This window comes from Chenopodium quinoa, unplaced genomic scaffold (assembly GCF_001683475.1).
Source record: "Chenopodium quinoa cultivar QQ74 unplaced genomic scaffold, ASM168347v1, whole genome shotgun sequence".
Classification (NCBI taxonomy): domain Eukaryota; kingdom Viridiplantae; phylum Streptophyta; class Magnoliopsida; order Caryophyllales; family Amaranthaceae; genus Chenopodium; species Chenopodium quinoa.
The window spans coordinates 8,825,605-8,851,375 of NW_018742418.1; the positions used below are offsets into that span (position 1 = coordinate 8,825,605).

General features: G+C 35.5%; 3 protein-coding genes across 4 annotated transcripts; 2 read left to right on the forward strand and 1 right to left on the reverse strand.

Moving 5' to 3' along the window:
- Positions 1-1,208: 1,208 nt before the first annotated feature.
- On the reverse strand, positions 1,209-2,791 carry LOC110714530 (protein FAR1-RELATED SEQUENCE 5-like). Its single transcript, XM_021893067.1, has 3 exons — positions 2,249-2,791; positions 1,504-2,206; positions 1,209-1,276 (listed from the first exon to the last, which is right to left on the reverse strand). The coding sequence occupies exons 1-3, from the start codon at positions 2,789-2,791 to the stop codon at positions 1,209-1,211; spliced, it is 1,314 nt and encodes a 437-aa protein (XP_021748759.1).
- Positions 2,792-12,798: 10,007 nt separating this feature from the next.
- On the forward strand, positions 12,799-17,616 carry LOC110712975 (phosphate transporter PHO1 homolog 10-like). 2 transcript variants are annotated; one of them, XM_021891435.1, is made up of 14 exons: positions 12,799-13,057; positions 13,193-13,786; positions 13,901-14,165; positions 14,286-14,334; positions 14,474-14,545; positions 14,732-14,861; positions 14,958-15,081; positions 15,181-15,439; positions 15,568-15,672; positions 15,756-15,800; positions 15,901-16,050; positions 16,304-16,582; positions 16,669-16,805; positions 16,943-17,616. In XM_021891435.1, the coding sequence occupies exons 2-14, from the start codon at positions 13,255-13,257 to the stop codon at positions 17,073-17,075; spliced, it is 2,280 nt and encodes a 759-aa protein (XP_021747127.1). In that variant the 5' UTR covers positions 12,799-13,057; positions 13,193-13,254; the 3' UTR covers positions 17,076-17,616. The 2 variants fall into 2 exon arrangements, with proteins under 2 accessions (XP_021747127.1, XP_021747131.1); XM_021891439.1 differs by having other exon boundaries at positions 13,904-14,165.
- Positions 17,617-24,366: 6,750 nt separating this feature from the next.
- Positions 24,367-25,352, forward strand: LOC110712986. Its single transcript, XM_021891446.1, has one exon. It carries the CDS (start codon positions 24,470-24,472, stop codon positions 25,022-25,024), a length of 555 nt encoding a protein of 184 aa, XP_021747138.1. The 5' UTR covers positions 24,367-24,469; the 3' UTR covers positions 25,025-25,352.
- Positions 25,353-25,771: the final 419 nt, after the last annotated feature.

Below are 25,771 nucleotides of genomic sequence, written 5' to 3' on the forward strand. Positions count from 1 at the left end.
TTCATCTCAAAGAAAGATATTGACCTTTACTTTTTCCCGGTATATGAAAGTGGTCATTTTTATTTGGTATGTTTTAACAGCACCACAGAGCGTGGTACAATAGAGGTTATTGATTACAAAGATGGTTCTAAAGAAAACAAGAAATTTCTTAAAAATCTGGTATGGCTCAAGATTTTGTTCTGTTTATATTTGTTCTGCCTGGTTTTGTTCTTATCTTAATTTATTTTTTTATTTTCATAAAAGTGCATTTTTATATTTCATGGATGGTGATGGAACAATACAAAGTCTTGTTTTATCAAAACAAATCAAGTCCATGGAATCTGTAGTGATTGATGTATCTTGGAAGTCTTCTGATGATGCTGATTTGCATTGTGGTGTTGCAATGATGAGGCATATGGAAACTTATATGGGTATGCAAAAGTGGAATTTAGGTTTAAAGAAAAATAATGTAAGTCTTTTACATTTCATGCTTGTTGCAACTTAACATATACTTACCTGTCAAACAGTAGAATTTCCATTAACCTATCATTCAGGCTACGTTCCTCTCATATGCATGCATTAAGCAATTACTTAACCTATACTTACCCTGAATTATTGTTTCATTTTTATTTTGCAACACATAATCATTGAAAAACTTCGTTTGAAGTATACTCTGTCAATTATTTCAAGTGAAGTAAATATTGTTGAACCTGTCAAACAAACTGTCCTAAAGAGATAACAGGCTGAAAAATGAAGTCATACCAAAAGGTAGGGGCAGCAATCCAGCAGCATTCAAATTGATTGAAGACTGAAGTTCAATTGTTATGATGTAATTAGACTGAAGTTCAATTGGTCATTTTTTAAAACAGTAGAAATGTTAGTTTTATAACTTTTGGTATACCTTTTGTTAACTTTTGGTATAAGTTTGTTAACTTTTGGTAAAACAGTAGAAGTTTAAGTTCAATTGTTATGTGACAATTGTATAACTTTTGGTATGTATATGTACTGGAGATAATTTTCTAAAATTGACCTTATTAAATATGCTTTGGCTCATTTGTTTGATTTTCAATTAGCTATTTGCTCATGTGACAAAATCAGCAAAAATTTAATTGTTCATTTGCCAAATGAGTAACAAACTATTTGCTCATTTGCCAAATGAGCAACAAACTATTTGCTCATTTGACAAATGAGCAACAAATTATTTGCTCATTTGACAAATGAGCAACAAATTATTTGCTCTGTTTGCAAGCCATATAAATTTTCAATCCCAAAAGAACATACTCAACCATTGTTAAACCTGTTAAACAAACTGTCCAAAAGAAAAAACAGGTATGATTTAATGTATGATTTAAAAAATGTTAACTCATTTGACAAATAAGAAATTAACTATTTGCTCATTTCAACAAAATTAAAAACACAAAAATGATAAACTTATATTTATATAAAAATATTAATTTTTATTTATATAAAAGTATCATTACACTTTTTTTGGACAATTTCTAATATCATGATGACTCCATTCACCACAACCACTACATAATCTCTTCTTTTTCTGGTTTTGTTCTATAGCCTTCTCTTTTTCTCCCTTCAGCCTTTTTGCACTTCTACCTCTTGTTTCAACATTTGACTCATCAATCACAGGCCCTTTCTTTTTTGAATTCTCTTCATTTGATACATGAACCCCAGTTCCTTTATTCTTTGAAATTTTTGGAGGTTTAACAATTATCTCATTTGGCACACTAACTCCAATCAATAGCTCAAGGTCTTGTTTTTTGTTGTTTGTACTTCCAGATGTTGTTTCATTAGTTCTTGCAATCCTCTTAGCCTCCAAATCTTTTCTTATTCCTTGAAGATTTATCAAAAGGTCTTGAATATCTTCATCTTTGCCTTCTGTCAAACTTACACAACTGTGAATTTCTGACCATAAATCATTTAACAGTTTTTTCTTGTCAACTATATTAGCATATTGCTCCAATAGGTTTCCTCCCAAGTCAAAAATTGGTTTCTTCAATGCCAAAGTAGTCCATCTGTGTAGCATATACTGATCAGGAATGGTTTCTAACCTTTTTGCTTTCCAAACCCAAATCATATGTCTACATGCAATTCCCAGTCTATAAAATAGCTTGCAAGAACATGTGGTCTCAAAGTTAATTGGATTAAACACTACATCAAATGTTCTAGCCTGATTTCCTTCACTTACTTTTGCAACTTCCAATCCATTTTCTTTCTTCAATTCATCAACACCACAAGAAAAACAAGCAATTTCAACCTCATATTGAAATTCATAAAACACAGAGTTGGTATATAAATGCATTGCATGCTTTTCTATCCCTAGTGGTGTTTTGCACTCAGGATATTTGTGCTTTGAATCGTTATCATTCTGACCTTGAGTGTGTCTTTGGGCATCAATTGCAGCTTCATATCTCAAGTAAAACTCAACAAGTGACACGTGAGAATTGATAAAGGAGCAAAAAAAATTGTTTTCACTTTCAGATCTTGAAGTTGTACGCATTATACCTCCAAGGAACACATCTCTGAAATATGCCGGAATCCACTTGTCCCTTATCTTGTACATATAACCTAACCACTCATGTTCTTCTAAGTTGTATTCAACCATCACGTTGTTCCACCTTTCTTCAAACTCAGTTGGTTCAATTTCAAGATGCCAAACACAAGCACATAATTTTTTTAGGAAACCAGTTTCCTCTTGCATGATTGATTTCTCCACCTTATCAGGTAACTTTTTCATTATGTGCCACATACAAAAACGATGTTCAGTTTTTGTAAACACACTTGCAACAACAATTTTCATTGTCGGATCCTGATCCGTGATCATACAATTAGGTTCATTCCCCCCCCATTGCCTTGAGAAATGATCTAAATAGCCACTCAAATGACACAATATCTTCCTTTTCTATGAAACCAACAGCAAAAGTAATGCAACACTTATGATGGTTAACCCCTGTAAATGGAGTAAACACCATATTATACCTGTTTACATATACAGATTAAATTTTATATGACCAAATATTTCAATGCTCATTTGACAAATGAGTAAATAATTTACTGCTCATTTGTTAAATGAGCGAATAACTCATTGTTCATTTGTGAAATAAGGCATGGCTATCATGGTTATAACATAAAAAATGGATTGTGATTATTATGTATTACCTATTGGTTTGGTATGTGGTATCAAAGGATACCATATCACCAAATAGAGCATAACTCTTTTTACAAAGAGGGTCTGCCTACAATGCTCTACAAATGCAATAATCTTCATCCATCTCAAAATCGAAGAAAAATGCGCTCCACATTAGCTTTTTGTTGGTAAAGTTATCCACAAACATTTGAGCATCACTTCCTTGAATGTATGCTTTTAAATCTCTATGAAGGTTTTTGAAATCTTGCTTAGATGCACCAATGTTATCATATCCTCCAACAATTTCCTTCATCATTCGAAAAGTTGTAACGGGACCAATATTCACCTATTTAAAGATTAAAAGAGATTGTCAAATAAAAAAAATTCAATGCTCAACAATTTAATGCTCTTTTTAAAATGAGCAAACAATTTAATGGTCATTTATAAATGAACAAACAAAATAATGATCAATTTTCAAATGAGCAACTAATTATTTGCTCAGTTGTCAAATGAGCAAATATTTACTTGCTCATTTGTCAAATGAGCAAACAGCTTTTATTAGAACATATAGAGAATTGATGAAACATAAGAGACTTTAAAAGTGTTACCTTAGAATTATTCACAATTATTTTTTTGTGCAATATGTTCATTTTCCTTCCTTCTTTTTGGAAGAGATTGCAACTAGGTGTATAAAGTGCATGAGTATGTCCTTCATGAAATTGTGACACTATGAATTTGTTATCATCACAATGCTTTATGATAATATGTGCCTTGCACCCAACACGAGTAATGAGTCTCTTCCTTTTGATTAAAGCCTTTTCTTCATTGCTTTCTCCTTCCTTGTTATTTAAATCTTTTTTAACAGTAGCCTTTCTTTTCTCTTTGTATCCTTCCTTATTGCATAATATATACTGTGATTTCAATTCTTTGCTTCTTCTTTGTCTTTTAGTTGTAGACTTTCTTGTGTTAAATCCAGCAGCAAATGCGTAACTTTTATAGAATTCAAGGGCCTCTTCAAGATTATTAAACTTCATCCCTATGACTGGTTTCAACTCATTGGGGCATATTGGTAGCCATTCTTTTGTTCCTCCAGGAGTGAGCAAAGGTGCTACTTTAGGAGAAACTACTATTGTAGGAGTAGTTGGCACATTTGTGATGGTATTAGAATGACTGTCTAAGTTCTTCGTTGTTGCTTATCATTTCTGACATTAAATATAATAGAAATAACAAGTCATTACCAATTCCATAAAATAGTAACAAGTGAATATGCACCTCCTTAAAATTAGAACTGAAATCATTTTCAGAAATCAGAAGTGCAAGCATAAAGATGAGGGGGCAGGGGGGATAGGTTTGTATAGGGAAGTGGAAGAAGGGAGTGTGGTCGGTGCAGGAAACAGAACAAGAAGAAGGGGGTGGGGCTTGTGTAAAGGCAAGCATAGCAAGTAACTCAATGAATCATGACAGTAAATGTTGTTTGGAGTCGAAGTTGATAATTTGAATTTCAGAAAAAAAATTGTTATTAGATGTTTAAGCAATGTTGCTACAGAACACAAGTAGTTTTGTAAACAATAAGTTCAAATGAGCAAAAAACAATAATTGCTAAACAATAATAGTCATTTGCTCATTTTAAGTTTATTTTGCTCATTATATTTACTGCAGCCCCTGGCCCCTGTCCCCTGCACCCTTCCATCACCACCATCATCACCAACTTATTCTGCTCATTTTTTTTAACCATACTAACTACTCCTTACAACATAACTCTTACACTCACTCTCACACACACAGACACACACACCTACACACAGACACACACACACACAAAATATTTTCAGAATCTAAAACTAGAACTGAAATCAAGGGACTCAATGCTTATTTGTGAAATAAGCAAACAATTCCTTGATTTTTTGCCAAATTACCAAATAATTGAATGCTCATTTGTCAAATGAGCAAATAACTCAATGCTCATTTGACAAATGAGCAAATAAGTATTTAGGTTGCACAACACCAGCTCCAATGCTCCATGATGTTAAGTTCAAAGAGAGAAGGGAACCATATAGCACATCAAAATACAGACCATGGCAAGTTAAAATAAGCAAAAAACAATAATTGCTAAACAATAATAGTCATTTGCTCATTTTAAGTTTATTTTGCTCATTATATTTACTGCCGCCCCTGGCCCCTGTCCCCTGTCCCCTGCACCCTTCCATCACCACCATTATCACCAAATTATTTTGCTCATTTTTTTTTTGGATTTGCTCATTTTATTTATGTTTGCTAACTAATATTTTTTCTATGTTATTATACATATTTATCATGCAAACCTCAAAAATCGAAAATTATCATGCAATTAACATGCAATTCAATAACCTGGCCATTGATGCAATAAAACATGCAATTCAATGATAAGTTTAATCTGAGATCATTAGAATCATTATCAAGTTTAATTTGATTACATTCAATAAAACATGTAATCGAAGATTCTCAATTACTAAAAATCAAATATTATTTCTTAATTTTTGATGATAAGTTTAATCTGAGATCATTAGAATCACTATCAAGTTAAATTCAAAATTTTCAACAATTGATGAAACCATAATAGTTGATGCAATGCGAAATTTTCAGAGCAATAAAATCGAAATTGAAAAGTTTAACAGACCTTGATAATTATCGAGCCTTCAAATTCTTTAATCGGAGTTATTCGTACTTGTGAAGAAGATGATGAAATAAAAATTATCAAGCCTTCAAATTGATTAATCAGTCGCCATTGATAAGTATGGAGCTTCGTTGTGCATTCTCCATTGATAAGTATGGAGCTTCGTTGTGCAGTAAAGTCGAAGCAGTTAAGCGTGCAGTGTATTTTTTAAGCACATTTGTATTTTAATCTCAGCCATTGAATTTCACATAATCTAATGGCCAGGTTTCATATAATCTCAGCCATTGAATTTCATATAAATAATTGCCCAAAATTTAATTATCTTATAATTATAGTGAACAACATTAGTACAATTCAAAACTTATTTATCCAACTCAACTATGTATATTTTTTTTGAGCAAAGAAGTATAATAATTTTTTTTTTCTTAAGCAAAGAAACATAATAATGTTATTTTTTATTTATTTATTTTTAAGTAAAGAAACATAATACTACCTCTGTTTCTTATTATTTGTAGTAAAGGAATATTTTATGTCTTAAAAATAATGCCCTATTGTTGCAAATAATAAGAAACGGAGGTAGTAAATAATATCTAGGTAAGAGTTACGCTATCTGTTTCTTTTTGTTCTTCTCATTTGAAATCTTGACATTATTCATAACATGAGAGAATCTTCTAAATTAATCTTATTATAAACAATAACATTGCCATATTTGGTCTTATTTTTATTTGTCTCAATGAGTAGTTTATTAATATCCAATTGTGATCTCCTAAAGATAAATACGAAGTATGCAACTAAAGATATTATGGTTAAATTAATGCATTGATAAACGTGCAAAGTCAAAATGAGAAGAACTTTTAGAAACAAAGGGACTATAATTTCATACTTTCTTAAATACATGGCCATAAAATACTACCTCACAACACATTACTTTCTCTAGATTTTTTTTTTAAAATCATGCTAAACTATTAGACTATGCTCAATTCAACTTATTTAAACAAATATTTTCTTCTTTCATAATTGAAGAGATAAGATCAAATTTATATAGACCAAATTAGATTTTCTTATGATAGTCCTAACAATATATATATATATATATATGTATATATATATATTGAATAAAGTCCTAATAATATTAGGGACACTTGACATTTAAAAAATATATAATAGTAAATAGCAACATAATTAATTGAAATTATGACGAGAATATCATGTATATATATATATATATATATATATATATATATATATATATATATTTGATTTTTTTCCTTATAAAAGCTTAACTCACAAAACACTTAGGGCATATTGTGTTCACCTTATTTTCACTTTTTTCAAGTCTAATAAATTTACTTAAGTTCAGATTAGATAAGTTCAGGACAATGAATTCTAAAAAGAAAACCCAAATTCAAATTACAATAAAATAAATTTTAATAACATCTAATAAGTTTATATCAATTTAAATAAAATAAAATATATTTAAATGAGTGAAAATCAGGTAAATACATCACAACCTTACGCGTATCACTTATGTTGTTATGTATGAAAATACTCCACTCTGGTTGGGCCATAACAAAGACATTTCCCCATATAGAAGATTAAATTACGTATCATCAATCACCTCTTATAATAATTTCAAGTTATGGAGCCCATACGATCCAAAAATATCATAGCCACGTCAGACATCGAAACCGCACAAAAGTGCCAAATAAAGGCCACGTGTAATGACAATATTCGCTTTCACAACCGTTTCACACCCAAAAAAAAGCGGGAAAAATAAGCCAACACCAATATAATTGGAATAGTATCAAAATCAGCTTACGCAACCTAATTAACTCACACAAACAACAATTCTAGCGAGTTTCCGCGTAATTTAACGGCTCCGATTTAGTATGGACCACAGTAGCAACGGTGGTCTCTAAACCACACGATCTCAAAATATTCGCCTATTAAACCAACGTTTTAAAGTGGTGTGCATATACTTATACTCTTTTGAGTGGCCAAAAATTTAGTCAGTGCATTCCCGTGACAAACAACTCATTCGTCGTTAATTAGTTTAGTTAATTAAAGTTTTTAGGTGGGACTCGAGATTAAATCTCGTCTAATTATGCTACTGTGCGGCATCTTGTCTAATTGTGCTACTGAGCGGCCAAAAATTTAATGCAACCCATAACAAACAACTCGCTAGTCACTAGACTCACAATTAGGGGTGGGACTTCGGTCTGGCAGTTCGGTTTGACCTCAGTTTGAAACGGTTTCGGTTTGAAACGTTTCGGGTTAAAACGGTTTCATTTAGACGGCGGGTCGGTTCAGTTCGGTTTTGTTTAGTCACAGGTCGGTTCGGTTTCGGTTTATTTTTGTACGATTTAAATTCGGTTCGGGTCATAAACGGTTCGGTTTATAAACAGTTCGGGTCATAATCAGATCGATTAGAAATGGGTCGCTTCAGGGGCGGATTTACTCGGGTCAATGCCGGTTCGGTTTTTAAACGGTTCGGTTAATAATCGGGTCGGTTTGAAACAGGTCGGTTCAGGGGCGGGTTTACCCGGGTCAATGCCCGTTCGGTTTATAAACGGTTCGGGTCATGATCTGGCCGGTTTGAAACGGATCGGTTCAGGGGCGGTTTTACCGGGTCAACGTCGGTCCGGGTTCATATAGGTTCGGGTCATGAACGGATTATTTTGAAATGGGTCGGTTCAGGGGCGGGTTTACCCGGGTTAATGCTAGTTCGATTCATATCGGTTCGGTTTATACTCGGTTTGGTGCTAAAATCGTTCGGGTTAGTTTGGTAATCAGTTAAATAGGATCAGGTTGAAATCGAGTTCTAAAAAGTGGTTTTGACCAGTTAGCGCGTTTTGTTTTATATCAAGTTGGGACTAGTATTTCCATTTCATTAGCGGGTCGGCATAGGTTGGTGAAAAAAATAATGGATCGAGTAGAAATTGGGTTTTAAGAGATTTTTGACCGGTTAGCTATTTTCGTTTTATGTAAAGTTGGGACTTCGTCACTTTATTTTCAGACATCGGATTATATACAATTACACAAATCTTCATTTATTCAATTATTCTATATCATGTTAATATGTTATGTTTCAAGTTTGGTTATACTCTTGTTGTTGTTTATTCGATATTATCATATTAGTCTATTACAAATTTATAATGTATTAATGTATTATTGTTTCATTATTAAATATATATTATTAGGTTATCAGCTTCTTGTTGGATTGTTTTAGATATCGTGTCATGACCATGTTTTGATGAATTGCTACTTTGAATACGATAAATTGATTCAGATATCAGATTATATAGAATTACAGAAATTCTCATTCATTCTATATCATGTTAATGTTTATGTTTCAAATTTGGTTATAGTCTTGTTGTTGTTTATTAAATATTAGTCTATTACAAATTTATAAGGTATTAATGTATTATTGTTTCATTATCAAATATTATCAGGCTATCAGCTTCTTGTTTTAATTGTTTTAAAGATCGCGTCATAACCATGATTTGATGAATTGGTACTTTGAATACGATAAATCGATAATTGATATTGTAATAAACTAATAATTTAATGTTACGGAACTATATTTGGATGTTTAATTAAAATCACGATTATTCAATTTCCCATTAGTCTAATAAAGTAATAATTGACAATTGTTTGTAACTATTCCATAATTTTGGTGTTTAAGTTATATTGCTGAATTACTTTGTTGTCTTACCCTCTCTAATCACCTTTTAAGATTACGTGCCTACAAGGCTGCAACATTTTTATGTTGCAACTTGCAAGTTAAATAAAACGGGTGGGGAAGTAGAAGTATTCAATTAGATCGATCATCAACTGTTTTAAGTTTTAATAATCAGATACATTTATCGATTATCTATACATACCAATGATAGTATGATACCAATCGTACCATACATTATTATTTATTACATATACTGATATACATATAACTAATATACATTAAATATGTCATATTGAATCAATTCCAATTTCCAAACATTTGTGTTTCTTACAATTTATAAGTTACATAAAGTTAAGAGTACAGTAGTGTTTTTATTAGTATGTAGCTATGAATAAAAAAAACATACTATCCAAATCCATTATCCCATGATCCGTGTCACCGTCTTATATTAAATATCAGCCATTGATTTGCATGTCATCTAACGGCCTATCATCGCACACATTCCAATTCACGATCCGTGTGTTTTCTTTTCCACCAATCAGATCACTCTTACCATCGTCTCTTTAGTACTCTTTTTGATTTCTCTTTTGTTTTCTTAATCCTCTTCTGTAATATTATCAATTTTTTGAAGTCATGGCTGCTAATATGCTCACTGCTCTCTCGTTCTCTCTCATCTCCTCTTCCTTCTTCCTTTCTTCTTCTTCCTTCTTCTCCCTTCTTCCGTCTATGTTCTCCTTTCTTCCATCTCGTTTCTCCGTCTCCGTCCACCGGCACCACGCACGACGGTTTTTATGGTCAAATTCGACCACGAAACTCTTGATCTAGTTGTTTCATGATCGAATTTGGCCTTTTAAAACCAAATTCGAGGCCAAATTCAGGATTAATATATAAGGTGTTTTCGTTCTTCCTTTTTTTATTTTTTGTTTTTCTTTTTAATTTTTTTTCAAGTTGTGGGCAACGGAGGGGGCCGAGTTAGGGTGGGTGCGGCGGCGGTTAGACTGGGTTCGGGTGGGTGGGGATGGAGGATTTTTCGAGGGAGGGAGGGAGTTTTATGGTGGGTGAGCAATTAGAGTGAGTTGGGGGGTTTCGAGGATGTTGGGTTTCGTGGGGGTGGGTGGGGTGGGGTTACGGTGGGTTTGGGTTTTTTTCGATTTTTTTGTATGAGGTGGGGTGGGGTGTGTTACGGTGACGGTGGTGGGTGTGGTTGGGTTGGGTCTGGTATTTTTTTTTTTTTTTTTTTACAGTGACGGTGGTGGGTGGGGTGGGGTTTGTTAAGGGGGTGGGGTGGGGTATGTTATGGTGATGGTGGTAGGTGGGGTGGGGTATGGGTCTGGGTTTTTATTATTTACGGTGACGGTGGTGGATGGGGTGGGGTAAGGTTTGGGTCTGGGTTTTTTTATTTACGGTGGGTGGTGGGGTGGGGTGGGTTACGGTAATTATGGTGGGTGCGGGGGTGGTGTTAGGGTGGGTCTGGGTTGACGTTGGTGGGGTGGGGGTGGGTTACGGTAACGGTGGTGGGTGGGGGTAGTGTTAGGGTGGGTCTGGGGTGACGGCGGGGGTGGTGTTAGGGTGGGTTACAGTGGTGGGTGGGTGGAGGGTGGTTGGATTGGGTGGGTGGCCAAATTTTTTTCATTTTTTTATTTAATTTATAACTCCTAATTTAGTTATACAAGAATATAATTTTAAATTTATAATAGCAAAAAAATTTAATTTAAATCAATAATTATATGTAAATAAAAGTTGTACTGTTAAATTACATTAAACATCAAATATATTTCGTGGAATTCTAACAAATTGTTAAAGGCTGTAAATAGTTCAATTTGAATGGAACGGGTTGTAAACGGTTCGGTTTAAATAGTTTAAACGGGTTGCGGTTTGAAAATAGTTCGGTTTAAACGGTTTAATGGGTTATAACAGTTCGGTTTAAACGGTTAGCGGGTTGTAAATGGTTCGATTTAAACGGTTTTTTCCTACGGTTTAAACGGTTTCGGTTTATAAACGGTTCGGTTTAAACAGTTAGCGGGTTAACATTAATCGGTTCAAACGGCTTCGGTTTATAAACGGTTTGGTTTGTTATTGGTTTACGGTTCGTAACGGGTTAACATTAATTGGTTTGGTTCGGTTTCGGTTTGACATTATACGGTTCAGTTCGGTTTTCGGTTTAAAATTAGCGGGTTATAAACGGTTCGGTCAGTGATGGTTCGGTTCGGTAACGGACGGTTTCACGGTTCGGTTTGAAAAGTCCCACCCCTACTCACAATCGTCGTTAATTAGTTTAGTTAATTAAAGTTTATAGGTGGACTTGAGATTGAATTTCGTCTGCATTATGTACTACTGGCATACGGGGTATGTGTAGCGCTCAAGCTAGCGCCCTATGTATCCACCTATGGATTAAAAAGTTTACGCAACATATAAAGCGAGCAACTTACTCTTTAGACTTTAAGTTAGAGGAGAGAGAAAATGGTGAAGAAATATTACTTACACTAACAATGGCGGTTTATTAAGCTAACCTGAAGCAAAGGTTTTCTTCTTCTCTTTTCATTATTCCTTTATTGGTTGCAATACAGCTGGTTTTTGATCGTGTTTTGCGCGTTTAAGCATGATTTAATTTTAACAATATGAATATTGATTAATTTAAATAATTTATAGCGTGTTTATGTTTGTTACGCATAATTTAGACATTAAGAATTTTGACTAATGAGAAATTCATTTATTATTTTATGTTACTTGTGTATTTATATTCGTTTAATTACATTGAATTAGAATTTAGTTTTTAGAATTTGACCTCAATTTCAAGTTCGTTTTAGCTTAAAGCTTAATTTTCTAGAATATTGGTAATTTTATCTTCTGTTAAGTAATTTTATGCATATAATTATGAGTAAGCTACTAAGCTTCTAGAGTAAGTCATGATTGCCTTGTGATATATTTGGTTAAGTTTTTTTTAGTCATACATTTTGCTTTAAACTAGAAGGATTGAAATATGTATTTGTACTTTTGCAATGTTTTCAATCAATACTAACGATAAGGTTGTGTTCGAATTTAGAGCTATCAAATCAGGTGTTCGGGTTGAGTTGACAGACATAGAGGTCAATTAGCCGGTTAGTGATTTCGAGTCAATTTGGGTAATTTCAGTTAGGATCACATAGGCGTGAGGTCAAAAGGGTATGGTACAACGTGGTGACTGTAGTTGTGGTCATCGTACTCGTTGGCGTCATTGTTGATGGGTTTGCAAGCATAGAATGAATTTATGACAGCTAAAATCAGCAATGTTATATGTTAAATGCGTTAAACCCAAGTTATCAGCATTTGATTATAAAAAAAATAAGCATGTCATGATCTTATTCTAGTTGCTTAAGACATAAAATTTAGAGTACTTGTCAATTTCAATAATTATGGCTTTGAGAATATTCTCTACAAAATGCTTACTTCCCTTCACCTTACATGTTAGATAGCTTAAGAATTCAATTATTTTTATCTTTGTTTTATCTTCTTGTATGCTAGAATAGCTCTAGAAGTGATCGTGCCATCATCGCCCAGTACCTTGATTAATTTTTTTCTTCTGAATCATTTAATAAATCTGGTCTCGGTTACATTCATGTCATAGGTCCTCTGCTTTTCTTGCTTATTGAAGTTTGTATATATATTGCATTGTTTGTTTAGTTACATTTCATTCTTTGGCAGCAACATGTGGCAAAACTAAACTAAGGCTTGTTTTTCTTTTCAATAATCTGATTCACAGGAAAAGTGGTCAGAAGATAAATTTAGCCTTGAAGGAGGTGCTACGGAAGATACATTGCCAAAATGAAGTTTGGAAAAGAGTACAAGCAGCAAATGGTGCCCGAGTGGGTAGAGGCGTACATGGATTACAATGGCTTAAAGAAGATATTACGGGAAATCCGTCAGTCTCGAGTCCCTAGAACGCCACAAACACCTATGAGAGCCTTACAGCAGAGGTTCTCAATGTACAGCCCCTTTAGAGGGTCAGGCATAGAGCTCAGTAATCAGCGAAGTACAGGGGATATTGAGGACCAAGCGATTAAGGTCAGTCCCTATTTAGGGGAAAGTAACAGGACATTCTACAGGACTAGGCTTCTCTTTCCAACTGAAGATACAGGTAGAGAGGATGAGGTCAAGTTCTTCAAGAAACTTGACGAGGAGCTCAACAAGGTCAATGCATTCTATCAAGATAAGGTGGATGAAGTTGTAAGAGATGCAGCTGAGTTGAATAAGCAAATGGATGCTTATATTGCATTGCGAATTAAGGTACAAAACCCAGGTGTTAAGAGGTCTGATCCAGAAGTTCCTATGGAACCCTTAAGAGCCAGTACTCAAGGTAACATATGCTGGCTTGTTTATTTTACTTGACACAAAAGCATTCATGGTTCATGTTGTAATGGACTAATGGTTCTGGTTTGGAATACATTCCTGTGAAATTTATACTATGTAGCAGAAGCACCGTCTTCAAGTGAAACTGGTGGCAGCAGGGAAATTGTAAGTCCGACTAATAATGGATCAGATCTCTTGAAGGTCCTTAATCATGTCAAGATTAATAATACACTTCAAGGTCCAATATCAATGATGCGAGGTCTTCTGCAAGATTCCAATGATAAAGAGTTGAGTTTTAGCAAAGAGGAGTTGAAACAAGTTGAAGAGCGACTGAAAACTGCCTTTACAGAATTTTACCAAGAACTTCGGCTTCTAAGAAATTACAGGTAGAAAACTGTGGCAACTTTCATGTTTAGGAAACTATTGACTTCAGTATGCATCCAACTCAGTGACCAGTTAGTAATATGTTTACATTCAATTGCTCATTATTTTCTGTTTTTTGTCAGCTTTATGAACCTCTCAGCATTTGCCAAGATCATGAAGAAGTATGAGAAGGTAAGGGCAGAGGGCTTTCTATGAGGCATCAAAAAGCTTTATGTATTTACATGTCATGCTTATCCTGTGTCAGGAACTACTAGGAAACTAGGTAAATTGATAAAACATCATTGTTTACTGATACTGTTCCTGATCTCAGACCACCTCAAGGTCTGCAGCTCGATCATACATGAAAATCGTGGACAAGTCTTACCTGGGAAACTGTGATGAGGTAATCTAGTTATTCTCCCATAGGTATTCTTAGATTATGTAGTTTATCTGCGACAAAATAATTATCAATGTACTTCTCCAAGTGTACATGAAATCTTCAGTAGAGAAGCATATGTACTTCTTTCAGAGAATGGGACTGCAGATATCCCCCTTCAGGATTCACTTATTCATTGTGTTGCTAATACAGGTTACAAAACTCATGGAGGATCTAGAACACTTATTTATAAAACACTTCTTTAATGCAAATCGAAGGGAAGGCATGAAGCCTCTGAGACCAATAAAAAGAAGAGAAAAGCACAGAGTAACCTTTCTTTCAGGTGTGTAGCAGCAACACCCATACTTGTGTATTATCTTACTTATTATAGCATGACATAATAGATAATGTGTTCTGGTGCATCTGTTGTTTATTTTAGGATTCTTTTTTGGATGCACTATCGCACTTGTACTTGCCATTACTCTTATGATGCGGGCAAGAAAAATTATGGAGAAAGGACAAGAAGGCTCCAATTACTTGAATAATATGTTTGGACTTTACAGGTAAGCTAGATCGTTTGAAAGATAATTTAAATTTTGGTACAAATTTATGCCTTTTGTTCCACTTGCTGCAACCTTACTTTAAAATCATCTCCATTGCAGCTTATTTTTGTATATAATCCTGCATATGTTCATGTATGCGGGAGACATATACGTCTGGAAACGCTATCGAGTCAATTATCCATTTATATTCAATTTCAAGCAGGGAACGGATGTGGGTTATCGAGAAGTGTTCCTTCTCAGCAATGGTCTTGCAGTTCTTGCTCTTGCTGGCTTCTTAGCAAATTCTAACATATTTATTGGCTTGGCAGAGAGTGACAGCAAGAATTATGCCAAGTTGATCCCCCTAGTAGTGCTTTTGGTAAGTGAACGAACTCAAATGTATTTTCTCCTCATTCTGAACACAGTTCATCAGAGAAAAACTATTTTATCATGAAAGAAAGAAAGTTGGACTTTCACTAATCAAATGCTGTGAAATTTTTGTTACAGGTGTTTCTTGTTGTCACCTTCTGTCCTTTCAACATCATATTTCGCTCAAGCCGATTTTTTCTGATCAAATGTCTATGTCGCTGCATCTGTGCTCCCTTTTATGAGGTACTACTGTAAAAAACCCAGATGCATTTTAAATGGGAGTTATTTTTGGTCATTTTCATCAACTTGTCATTCTTTCTATTTAGGTTACACTAGCAGACTTTTTCTTGGCAGATCAGCTAACCAGCCAGGTCTTTTACTTTCCTGAGTACTAAAGAAATTAACTGCTGGAAACACATCCTTGGTCATGCATTGCTGAGTGTTTTTTTTTCCTAATTCTTTTGATACCAGATATCGGCAATAAGGAGTATCGAGTTCTACATATGCTACTACAGCCGACAAGATTTTCCTCAGGGACAATCCAAGTGCCACAAGTATGGAGTATACAATGCTTTCTATTTTGTAATCGCAATCATACCATACTGGATCCGTTGTTTCCAGGTGCATTTTCCTTTAGTATAATTAATTTTTGGAGCTAAATCTAGCATTGGTTATTACTTTACTGCATTTTTCACCCTGAAATTCTTCAGTTTACATAGTTTCTCAATATTTAACCTTGTTTAATTAATATACTGAGTTACTGATTAGCGAGGGTTCGATCTCACCCCCCTTCCTGAGATAGGAGGGCCCCTGTATCTTACCGTGTCAATAAAAAAAAAGAGTTACGGACAGTTTTTTTGTGCTTTGTGTGTAGTGTCTTCGTAGATTGGTTCAAGAGAAAGATTCTATACATGGATACAATGCACTGAAGTATCTTATGGCAATAGTTGCTGTGGTTATAAGAACGGTTTATGAACTCAAGAGCGGAACACCTTGGTTGGTGATGGCCCTAGTAACCTCAGCTATGGCAGTGGGATATAATACATACTGGGATATTGTGGTTGACTGGGGGCTGATGCGCCAGAATTCCAAGAACTTTTTTTTGAGGGACAGATTACTGGTTTCACACAAAAGTGTATACTACGTTGCTATGGTAACTGGCTTAAATTTTATTGTCAGTCTCTTTCAATGTATGCAGTTTTCGCATAGCTCAATACTTTGACAATGTTAATTTTGCAGGTCAACAATGTTCTTCTAAGAGCTGCTTGGCTTCAGCTTGTTTTAGAGTTTAATGTCCCTGGTCTGCAAAAAACAGCAATTTCAACCACAATTTCTTGTCTGGAAATAATTCGTCGTGGCATCTGGAACTTTTTTAGGTATATGTGCTGCATTTATTCTCCCTTTCATATGTATACTGATAGCTCTAAGTAGTGAGAACAGTAGAGACTGATTATAATGGGAGACTTTGTCGTCTGCGTGTGATCTGTCTGAGATGCAATATTTTTGCTGTCAGGTTGGAAAATGAGCACGTAAACAATGTGGGTAAATTTAGAGCTTTCAGGTCTGTTCCACTGCCGTTCAATTACCATGATAAACATAAAGCTGATGACACTGATGAAGATGATGATGATGAGAAGGATGATTAGGCAATATCAGAATTCCGTCAAGTGTGATGTATATCACTAGATGATGAATTGCATTGAGGTCAATTTGAGATATCTGGAATCATTTGGCTTCCAAAACTGATCAATTGCAGACTAGGGGCTGGCGGGGGGGACAACAACGACATTGTCAAGGAACAAAAACATGAAATGTGGCATTCCTCTACTCGGCTTAAGTTACCGGAAGCATGCTGGTCTTATACACAGCTAGCGCAAACATCATAGTTCCAAGAACCTATTGCTTCCATTCTGGTGCTCGGGTAGAGGCTCGTGACAGAAGCACTTGTTCAGGACAGGAAATATTTTTTTTTATTTTTTATTATTATGCTGTGTTTTAAAGCTGTTCATCAGCTGTAATACTGCAATGAAACGTTGATTAATTTGAAAATATAAACAAACAATTATTGTATTGACAAAAATTACTTATCCTCAGTTTTTTTTGGTGCAACTTCTGCTGCCTATTGTTAAGAAATTGTTAAGGAAATCGTGCCCTAGGCAACTGATACCATGAAAGAGTTTGTGGAATATTTTCCTCAAGGGATTTCATTCCCTGACTTCCCAATATATACAAGATAGCCGCATGTTGCTAGCCATAATACAAGGCACATATTTAGGAACTAATTACAATCATATCAATCTAAATATATGCTTAGCTAAATTACAGTAACAGAATATATATACATATATATCTTAACACCTATTTCCCAGCAGTTGGCCTATTCCTTTTTGGTTCTTCATTTCTAAACTACGTAGGATAAGATTTGTAAACCCCGAAACATGGCAGTGTCTTGTGTAGGAAATAGTCATATTTAGCTCCTTAATTATAGGAACAGAATATGACAAATTATGTTAGGCGTATATATCCTGTATAATAGTTTCCTTATTTTTCTCTGTTTTTTCTGTATAATCGTATCAATCTTCTACAAAGTAATATACAGAAAAATTAAACCCTAAAAGCATTCTCTATACTTTTGCCATTTTAAACATGGTATCAGAGCCATAGGGTCGATCCTCGAGAGATCGTTTTTTTTTTCTGGTGCTCATCATCTACCATAACTTACCTGTGATGGAAGAACCACCGGAAAATACCAACCAACTTATTTCTATGGAACATATGGAACAACTGTTTCAAATGTTTCAAAAATTCAACAAAAATTCAACCAACACCGAAACAGGGACCTCACAAACAGTGCGTGTCGCTGAAAAACTGAATTTCACCAATTACACCAAATGGTGTAAACTGATGCAGATAGCGATTGGTGGCCGGGGAAGGCTCAATCACATCATTGCCAACCTCGTTTCATCAGACGATCTAGAGTACCAGCAATGGGCTCAAAGAGACTCGATGGTCCTTTCATGGATCATCGAGAATATTGACGGAGACCTTGTAAACCAATTCTTGGACTATAAAACTTCCCGAGACTTATGGAAAGGTATTGAGACTTTTCTCAGTAGTGGTAGAGATGAACTGCAGATCTATGATCTGAATTCGAAGGCTGCTTCTATGAAACAAGGGACTGACACTATAAAGGTGTATTTTAGCAAATTAAATACCCTCTGGAAAGAAATTGATAGACGAATGCCTAACCCGATGAAATGCGCAGAGGACATCACATTGTTTAACTCGTTTATACAACGACAGAGGTTGTATCAATTTGGCCGGTGTGAATGACTCACTTGACAAGGAAAAACGAGATATTCTGTATTTAGATCCCCTTCCAACCATTGATGCCGCATACGCCTCTATCAGACGAGAAATTGCTTGTCGCGGTATAATGACCGGCGACTCATCACTGGGACGAGGTCCCTCAGAGATTGGAAGTGGTCTTGTCGCTCAACGCCGTTCAGATTCCTCATCCCAGCGAGAGGATAAAACCCACCTAAAATGCAGTCATTGCGGGGGAACAAAACACACCAAGGAAGGGTGTTTTAAGCTCATCAGCTACCCAGAATGGTGGGAGAACCTAAGACAGCGCAAAGCCGCCACCAAGGTGACAAAGACCGGCGGCAAGGCTAATGTCGCCATCAGAGAAGGTGAACCGACCAATACCAGTGAGGACCCATCTACTACCGTCACTGACAAGCGAACAGGTACGAGTAGCAAGAATGGGTTCACCGGATTTTCTAGTGAACATGGCTGAACACAGAGGAATTGACGGAAAGAGGAAATGGGAGGTTTCTAGAGGAATCTTCCTCTAGAAATTTCTGTGAGGCAACAAATGAAACCTACAAAACAAAAATTGAAAACCCTCAAACACCTTGTACTTCCCCTTCTAAACCAGACGCCTAGCCCACTAAAGCTTCTCATATTTCCCTTTGTAAATCAGAAGCCCAGCCCACTAAAGATCAATACACTTCTTCCCTTCATACAACTCACGGTTTGGGCCTCATGTGCAATAAATCCACTTGGGTTTTTGACTGTGGTCCACAGACACTATGTCCTACGACCCATCCGAATTTCATTCCTCCAAATCCACTACCCGTACTAAGATTCAGACTGCAAATGGGGAATTTATTCCAATTACTCAGGCCGGAGATGTAGATATTACATCAGAAATTCATTTAAAAAATTGTCTTTTAATTCCGAGTCTTACTCACAAACTCTTATCTGTTAGTCAATTAACCAAGGAACTAAACTGTACAACTCTAATGACTTCTTCTGATTGTATTGTACAGGATGCTCAGACGGGGCGGATCATTGGTCGTGGTATTGAACGAGGAGGCCTATACTATGTGGATGAGGCGACTCAACAGGGTAACGCTTTGCTTGCTCATGGGTCACCGGAATATCAGATCTGGATGTGGCACCGACGGCTAGGTCATCCATCTTTAGTTATCTTAAACGATTATTTCCCTCTTTTAAGGACATTGATTTTATTTTGGATTGTGAAGCATGTGTACTTGCAAAAAGCCATAAACACTCTTATTCTCCTAGTTTGACTCATGCTGCTAGACCGTTTACTTTAATTCATTCTGATGTCTAGGGTCCTGCACCTGAATTTGCCTTTCATAACTATTCTTATTTTGTTTTGTTTGTGGATGATTGCACCCGTATGAGTTGGGTTTATTTTCTAAAAAATAAATCTGAAGTGTATGATGTGTTTATAAATTTCTACAACATGATCTGTACTCAATTTGATGCCCAACCCCAAATTCTCCGATCTAATAACGGGGGAAAATACATAACCCTGGATATGAAACAGTTTACTTCTGATCATGGCCTTATTCACCAGACTACCTGCTGGGATACTCCCCAACAAAACGGGGTAGCTGAACGGAAAAACTAAACTCTTCTTGAAATTACTAGAGCCATTATGTTAGAATCCCATGTTCCTGTCCATTTTTGGCCAGAAGTTATTGCCACAGCCATATATTTAACCAACCGACCACCTACCAAACCTCTTGCCTACCAAACTCCTCTTGATACTCTTTCTTCCCATGTTTCCATTCCATCCTATCATTCTCTACCTCCTCGGGTGTTCGGATGTGTTGTCTATGTTCATCTTCCAAAAAGGGTTAGAAATAAACTCGAACCGCGAGCCATTAAATGCGTTTTTATTGGGTATGGGGTTAATAAAAAAGGGTACCGATGCTATGATCCCATTCAAAATAAAATCTACACCACTCTTGACTGTGAGTTTTTTGAACACTCCTATTACTATACCCAACCTGGTCCTCAGGGGGAGACTACGAATGATGACCTTAGCTGGTTACTATATCCAGAAATGATGGACCATGATCCTCCAACACAAGTAGGAAATACCACCGATGTTGACACTTAACATCAGTATCAGCTCCTTCTCTTCAATCCACTCCAATGGCGACCCCTAAGCACCCTGAGTCAATATCAGTTGAGGTAAACTCTGAAACCCATGAATCATGTACTGTTCCTACTGACTCTGTATCTATTCCTAGTGATAATTGTCTAAACAGATATGAGTTACCTCCCAGAAGCACGAGAGATGTTCCTCCCAAAAGATATGACCCGGAATATGAAGACCAACGGTCTAAATACCCCATAGAAAGGATCAACAATGAAAACTTGTCTAACACAACTGTTGCCTTCACCGCCTCCCTATACTCAACAACCATTCCCAAAACCGTGGAAGAAGCTCTTGAAAATGAGAAGTGGAGACAAGCTATGGAAGATGAGTATGTTGCCTTGAAAAAGAACCAGACATGGGAAAAATGTATCCTACCCAAAGGAAAGAAGAAGGTGGGATGTAGATGGGTATTCTCCATTAAGCACCGAGCAGATGGAACTATTGAAAGATACAAAGAAAGATCGGTGGCCAAGGGTTACACTCAGACTTATGGGATCGATTATTCAGAGACTTTTTCCCCGGTAGCCAAGATAGATACGATACGAGTGTTGTTCTCTGCAGCAGCAAATAAAGATTGGCCCTTGTATCAGTTTGATGTCAAAAATGCCTTTCTTCATGGAAGCATTGAAGAAGAAGTCTATATGGAAGCCCCCCCAGGATATTCTCATGATTTTGAGGATGGAGAAGGATGCAAGTTGAAGAAGGCCCTGTATGGTTTAAAACATTTTCCCAAGAGCTTGGTTTAGAAGGTTTACTAAGGCTATGAAGAAGTTCGGATACAGACAGAGTAATTCTGATCACACTTTATTCATAAAAAGGGCAAAACAGAAAATCACCTGTCTAATCATATATGTAGATGATATGATCATCACCGGAGATGATGAGGAAGAAATTGTTGCCTTAAAGGGGAATTTGTTTCAAGAATTCGAGATGAAAGACCTAGGAAACTTGAGATACTTTCTTGGTATAGAAGTCCTAAGATCTGAGCAAGGGATTTTTATTCATCAACGAAAGTATATTCTCGATCTTTTAGCTGAACTGGAATGTTAGGATGTAAGCCGGCTGACACTCCAATTGTAGCAAATCATGGTCTTCAGATCGTAGAAGGGGCAAAGGCAACCAATAGGGAACAATATCAGAAGATTGTAGGAAAACCCATCTATCTAGCCCACACAAGACCAGATATCGCATATACAGTAGGGGTAGTGAGTAGATTCATGCATCTCCCTCAAATACATCACATGACAGCCGTAATGAGGATCCCGAGGTATCTAAAGGGTACAATCAGCACCGGGATTTATTTTGGCAAAAATGATAGCCTCGATATAATTGCTTACACCGATGCAGATTGGGCCGGGGACCGAGATGGGAGGAAATCCACTTTTGGATACTTCACCTTGGTAGGAGGGAATCTTGTCACTTGGAGAAGATAAAAGAAAAAGGTAGTAGCCTTGTCAAGTGCAGAAGCTGAGTTCAGAGGAATTGTGAAAGGGATAACTGAAATCCTGTGGATTAGAAAACTGTTAAATGAGCTCGGTTTTCCTCAGAAAACAGCCTGTGAATTATTTTGTGACAACAAGGTAGCAATAAGTATTTCTGGAAATCCTGTTCAGCATGACAAAACAAAACATGTTGAGATTGATCGACACTTCATCAAAGACAAGTTAGAAGATAAGATCGTCAAACTTCCATTTGTTCGATCAAAGGATCAATTGGCAGATATCCTAACTAAAGCTGTCAGTACTGAAGCCTTCAGTAATACTTTGCACAAGTTGGGCATTGGGAATCCGAGTGCCCAACTTGAGGGGGAGTGTAGGAAATAGTCATATTTAGCTCCTTAATTATAGGAACAGAATATGACTAATTATGTTAGGCGTATATATCCTGTATAATAGTTTCCTTATTTTTCTCTGTTTTTTCTGTATAAATGTATCAATCTTCTACAAAGTAATATACAGAAAAATTAAACCCTAAAAGCATTCTCTATACTTTTGCTATTTTAAACATCTTGCTGGAATCTCACCTCCACCTAGATGGGGGCGGAATTCAAAGATGCCTCCACCTAGGTGACAATGCTACGTAATTTTTATAAAATGAACGGAATGTAAATGAAGCAAGATTTTATGTCTAAAGTATTTTTTTCTGCATGGATAGATTTAAAATTTTCAATTAGAGTTAATACTTTGTATTTCTTACTAGTGACAAGAAAACAACATTAGTTAAACAAATACATTACAAGCAATTAGGGCAACACACAGACTTAACTAGTATTACAAATAATGATGACATGACAAATGATAAAGTCATTTGTTTTCACAATTGGGGCATAAGATGTAGAAAAACATGGTTTATATTTCCTACTCTGGATATTTCTTAAAGTTGCAACAATTTGACTAATATATTTGTTAATACACATCTTGATATTAGTATCTTAAATTACTTGTACATATATTTGTATTATTGAACTTTGAACAATGAAAGTATATAATACCTCTATTTTTGAAAGTTCGAATCACTTATATGGTCAAAATAAAATAACTTTGACCATATTCTATGATTATGTAATCAAAATAAATTAACAAGTTTGATCTTATTAGATTTCCCTTATGACAAAATTTTTAAATATCAACTTTTTAAAAATTTTACTTATACATAGCCGAAATTATTAGGGTCAAAGATGTTCATTGGAGACCGTGCAAATACAAAGTGAGTCAAACTTTAAGGAATGAATGGAATAGAGACGAATTCAACATTTTCATAACAACACTCGTTATTTTTTCAGACAAAATATATTACTCCCTCCTTTCTAATTATTGCTTACATTTTGAATATTTTTCTAATAGAAATTTAGTCAAAGTGTAACTAACCAAAAGAAATAGAGGGAGTAGTAAAATGTGCTTCAAATTTAGTTTATGAATATTGAACAATTGCAATTTTAAAAAACCAGATATTCCTTACAAATTTATCTTAAAAAAAAAACCAAAAAAAAAAAAAAAAACAAAATTTATATTTGTGATGCTCCCTCCGCCCACGATTATCTGCACCAAACGTCCTTTTTGCGGACTCTTAGGCAAAACTTTTAGTGGAGTTTAATTAAATTTGGGTGGGTTTAATTAAGTGGGAAAAAGGAGGGAAAGAAGTGGTCCCTTATTTTTTTTGTTTTTGGATGGGTTAAACTGAGTGGGAAAAAGGTAGAAAATTGAGTGTAATTAAAAGATGTTAAACAAAGTTAAAAAATAAAAGTAAGAGTAAGGTGATATTTTTATTCTTTAAAATTTACTAAAAGAGGAAAGAAAAAAAATTTATTGCACATATAGAGAGCATCCATTCATAACAAATGTTACAGATACTAGTGGACAGAGCGAGTATATGACTTGGTCATACTTCTCGTGGTACTTTTTCCCCAAGACATTAAATTTTAGAATTTTATTTGTGGATCTTTAAATAATTAAATTCAATACTCAGAAAAATGAAAAGTCACACATCAAACAATTTCCCTCTTGTTCTGGGTTTAGCAAGGGTTTTTCTTTATTATAAAATCCCCCAAATTCAGCCATGGGAGCAGCTTTATCTTCATCTCAAAACCCTAGCCCCACTACACCCAATTCTCCCGCTGCTCCAAACATGTCCTCATCTCCCTCAATTCCGCAAAACCCAGATCCCAATTCTTCCGAAAGTCAAAACCCAGATCCCAAAATCCTTGAAGATCAAACCCCAGAAATCTCTGATCAACCCAGCAATCTAGATGAAAAGGAGAGAGAGAATGGCGGAGAAGAAGAAGAGGAAGAAGAAGGGGAGTGTGGGTTTTGCTTGTTCATGAAAGGGGGAGGTTGTAAGGATGAGTTTGTAGCTTGGGAGAAGTGTGTAGAAGATGCGGAGAAGAATCAGGAAGATATTGTTGAGAAATGCTTTGAAGTTACTGGGAATTTGAAGAATTGTATGATAGCTCATTCGGATTATTATGAACCTATTTTGAGGGCGGAGAAAGCGGCTGAGGAGGAGGTTAAGCAAGAAATGGACCGTGAGGCGGCGGCGAAGAGCGACGAGCAAGGTTCCGATTCGAAGGCGGTCGAGGGGAGAGCAGAGATTGAGGTTCAGAAGGAGAATTAGTGTTAGAGGTTTTGCTAATTTTTTGGTAGCCAAAATTGGGAATTTTGTTTCTAATTACAATGGAGGAAAGCAATTTCTGTTATAGAGGTAAATTAAGTTAAAATTTAAGAAATTGTGCGTTATACAATCACGTGGCATCAAATATTTCTACTTTGTAGAGTTTGATTTGGTGCTAAATTAATAATTTTGACATGTGAAGAAGAATACATTTTGATGTCCAGTTTTGTGGACAGTGATTATTCATGAAACTACTGCGAAAATTGATGTATATGGCGGATTGCCCGCCTCTTTTTATTTGGATTAGTTGAAATTCTGTGTTTTGATGCAATATGTTTTGCTTACTTGATTATTTGCTGCTTTTTTGATCGAACTGTTGCAAAATTGAACCTTTGGATGGCGAAATACGAATGGTATGTGTATACTTATGATCGATCATGTTCGGTTATTATGACTTATTTGCTTAACAATTAGGCTACATAAATACTAATCTTCCGGTGCCTTTGTATCTTGCCTTTATGAGAAAAGGCTGAACCTCAACCATATATTTTAGGGGCCTTTATAAGAGCTTAGCGAACTACCCTGTGTGCCTCTAGGAGACTTAGACATGCCTTGTTAAATTAATCATATGCCGGTCTGTTGAATTGATCGCATGTTCAAGTATCATTATAATCAACCAACATTCACCCTCTAACTACAATTTCTATGAGCTGCTTGTTAAGCTTAACATTTTGAGACAAGGTTTTACAT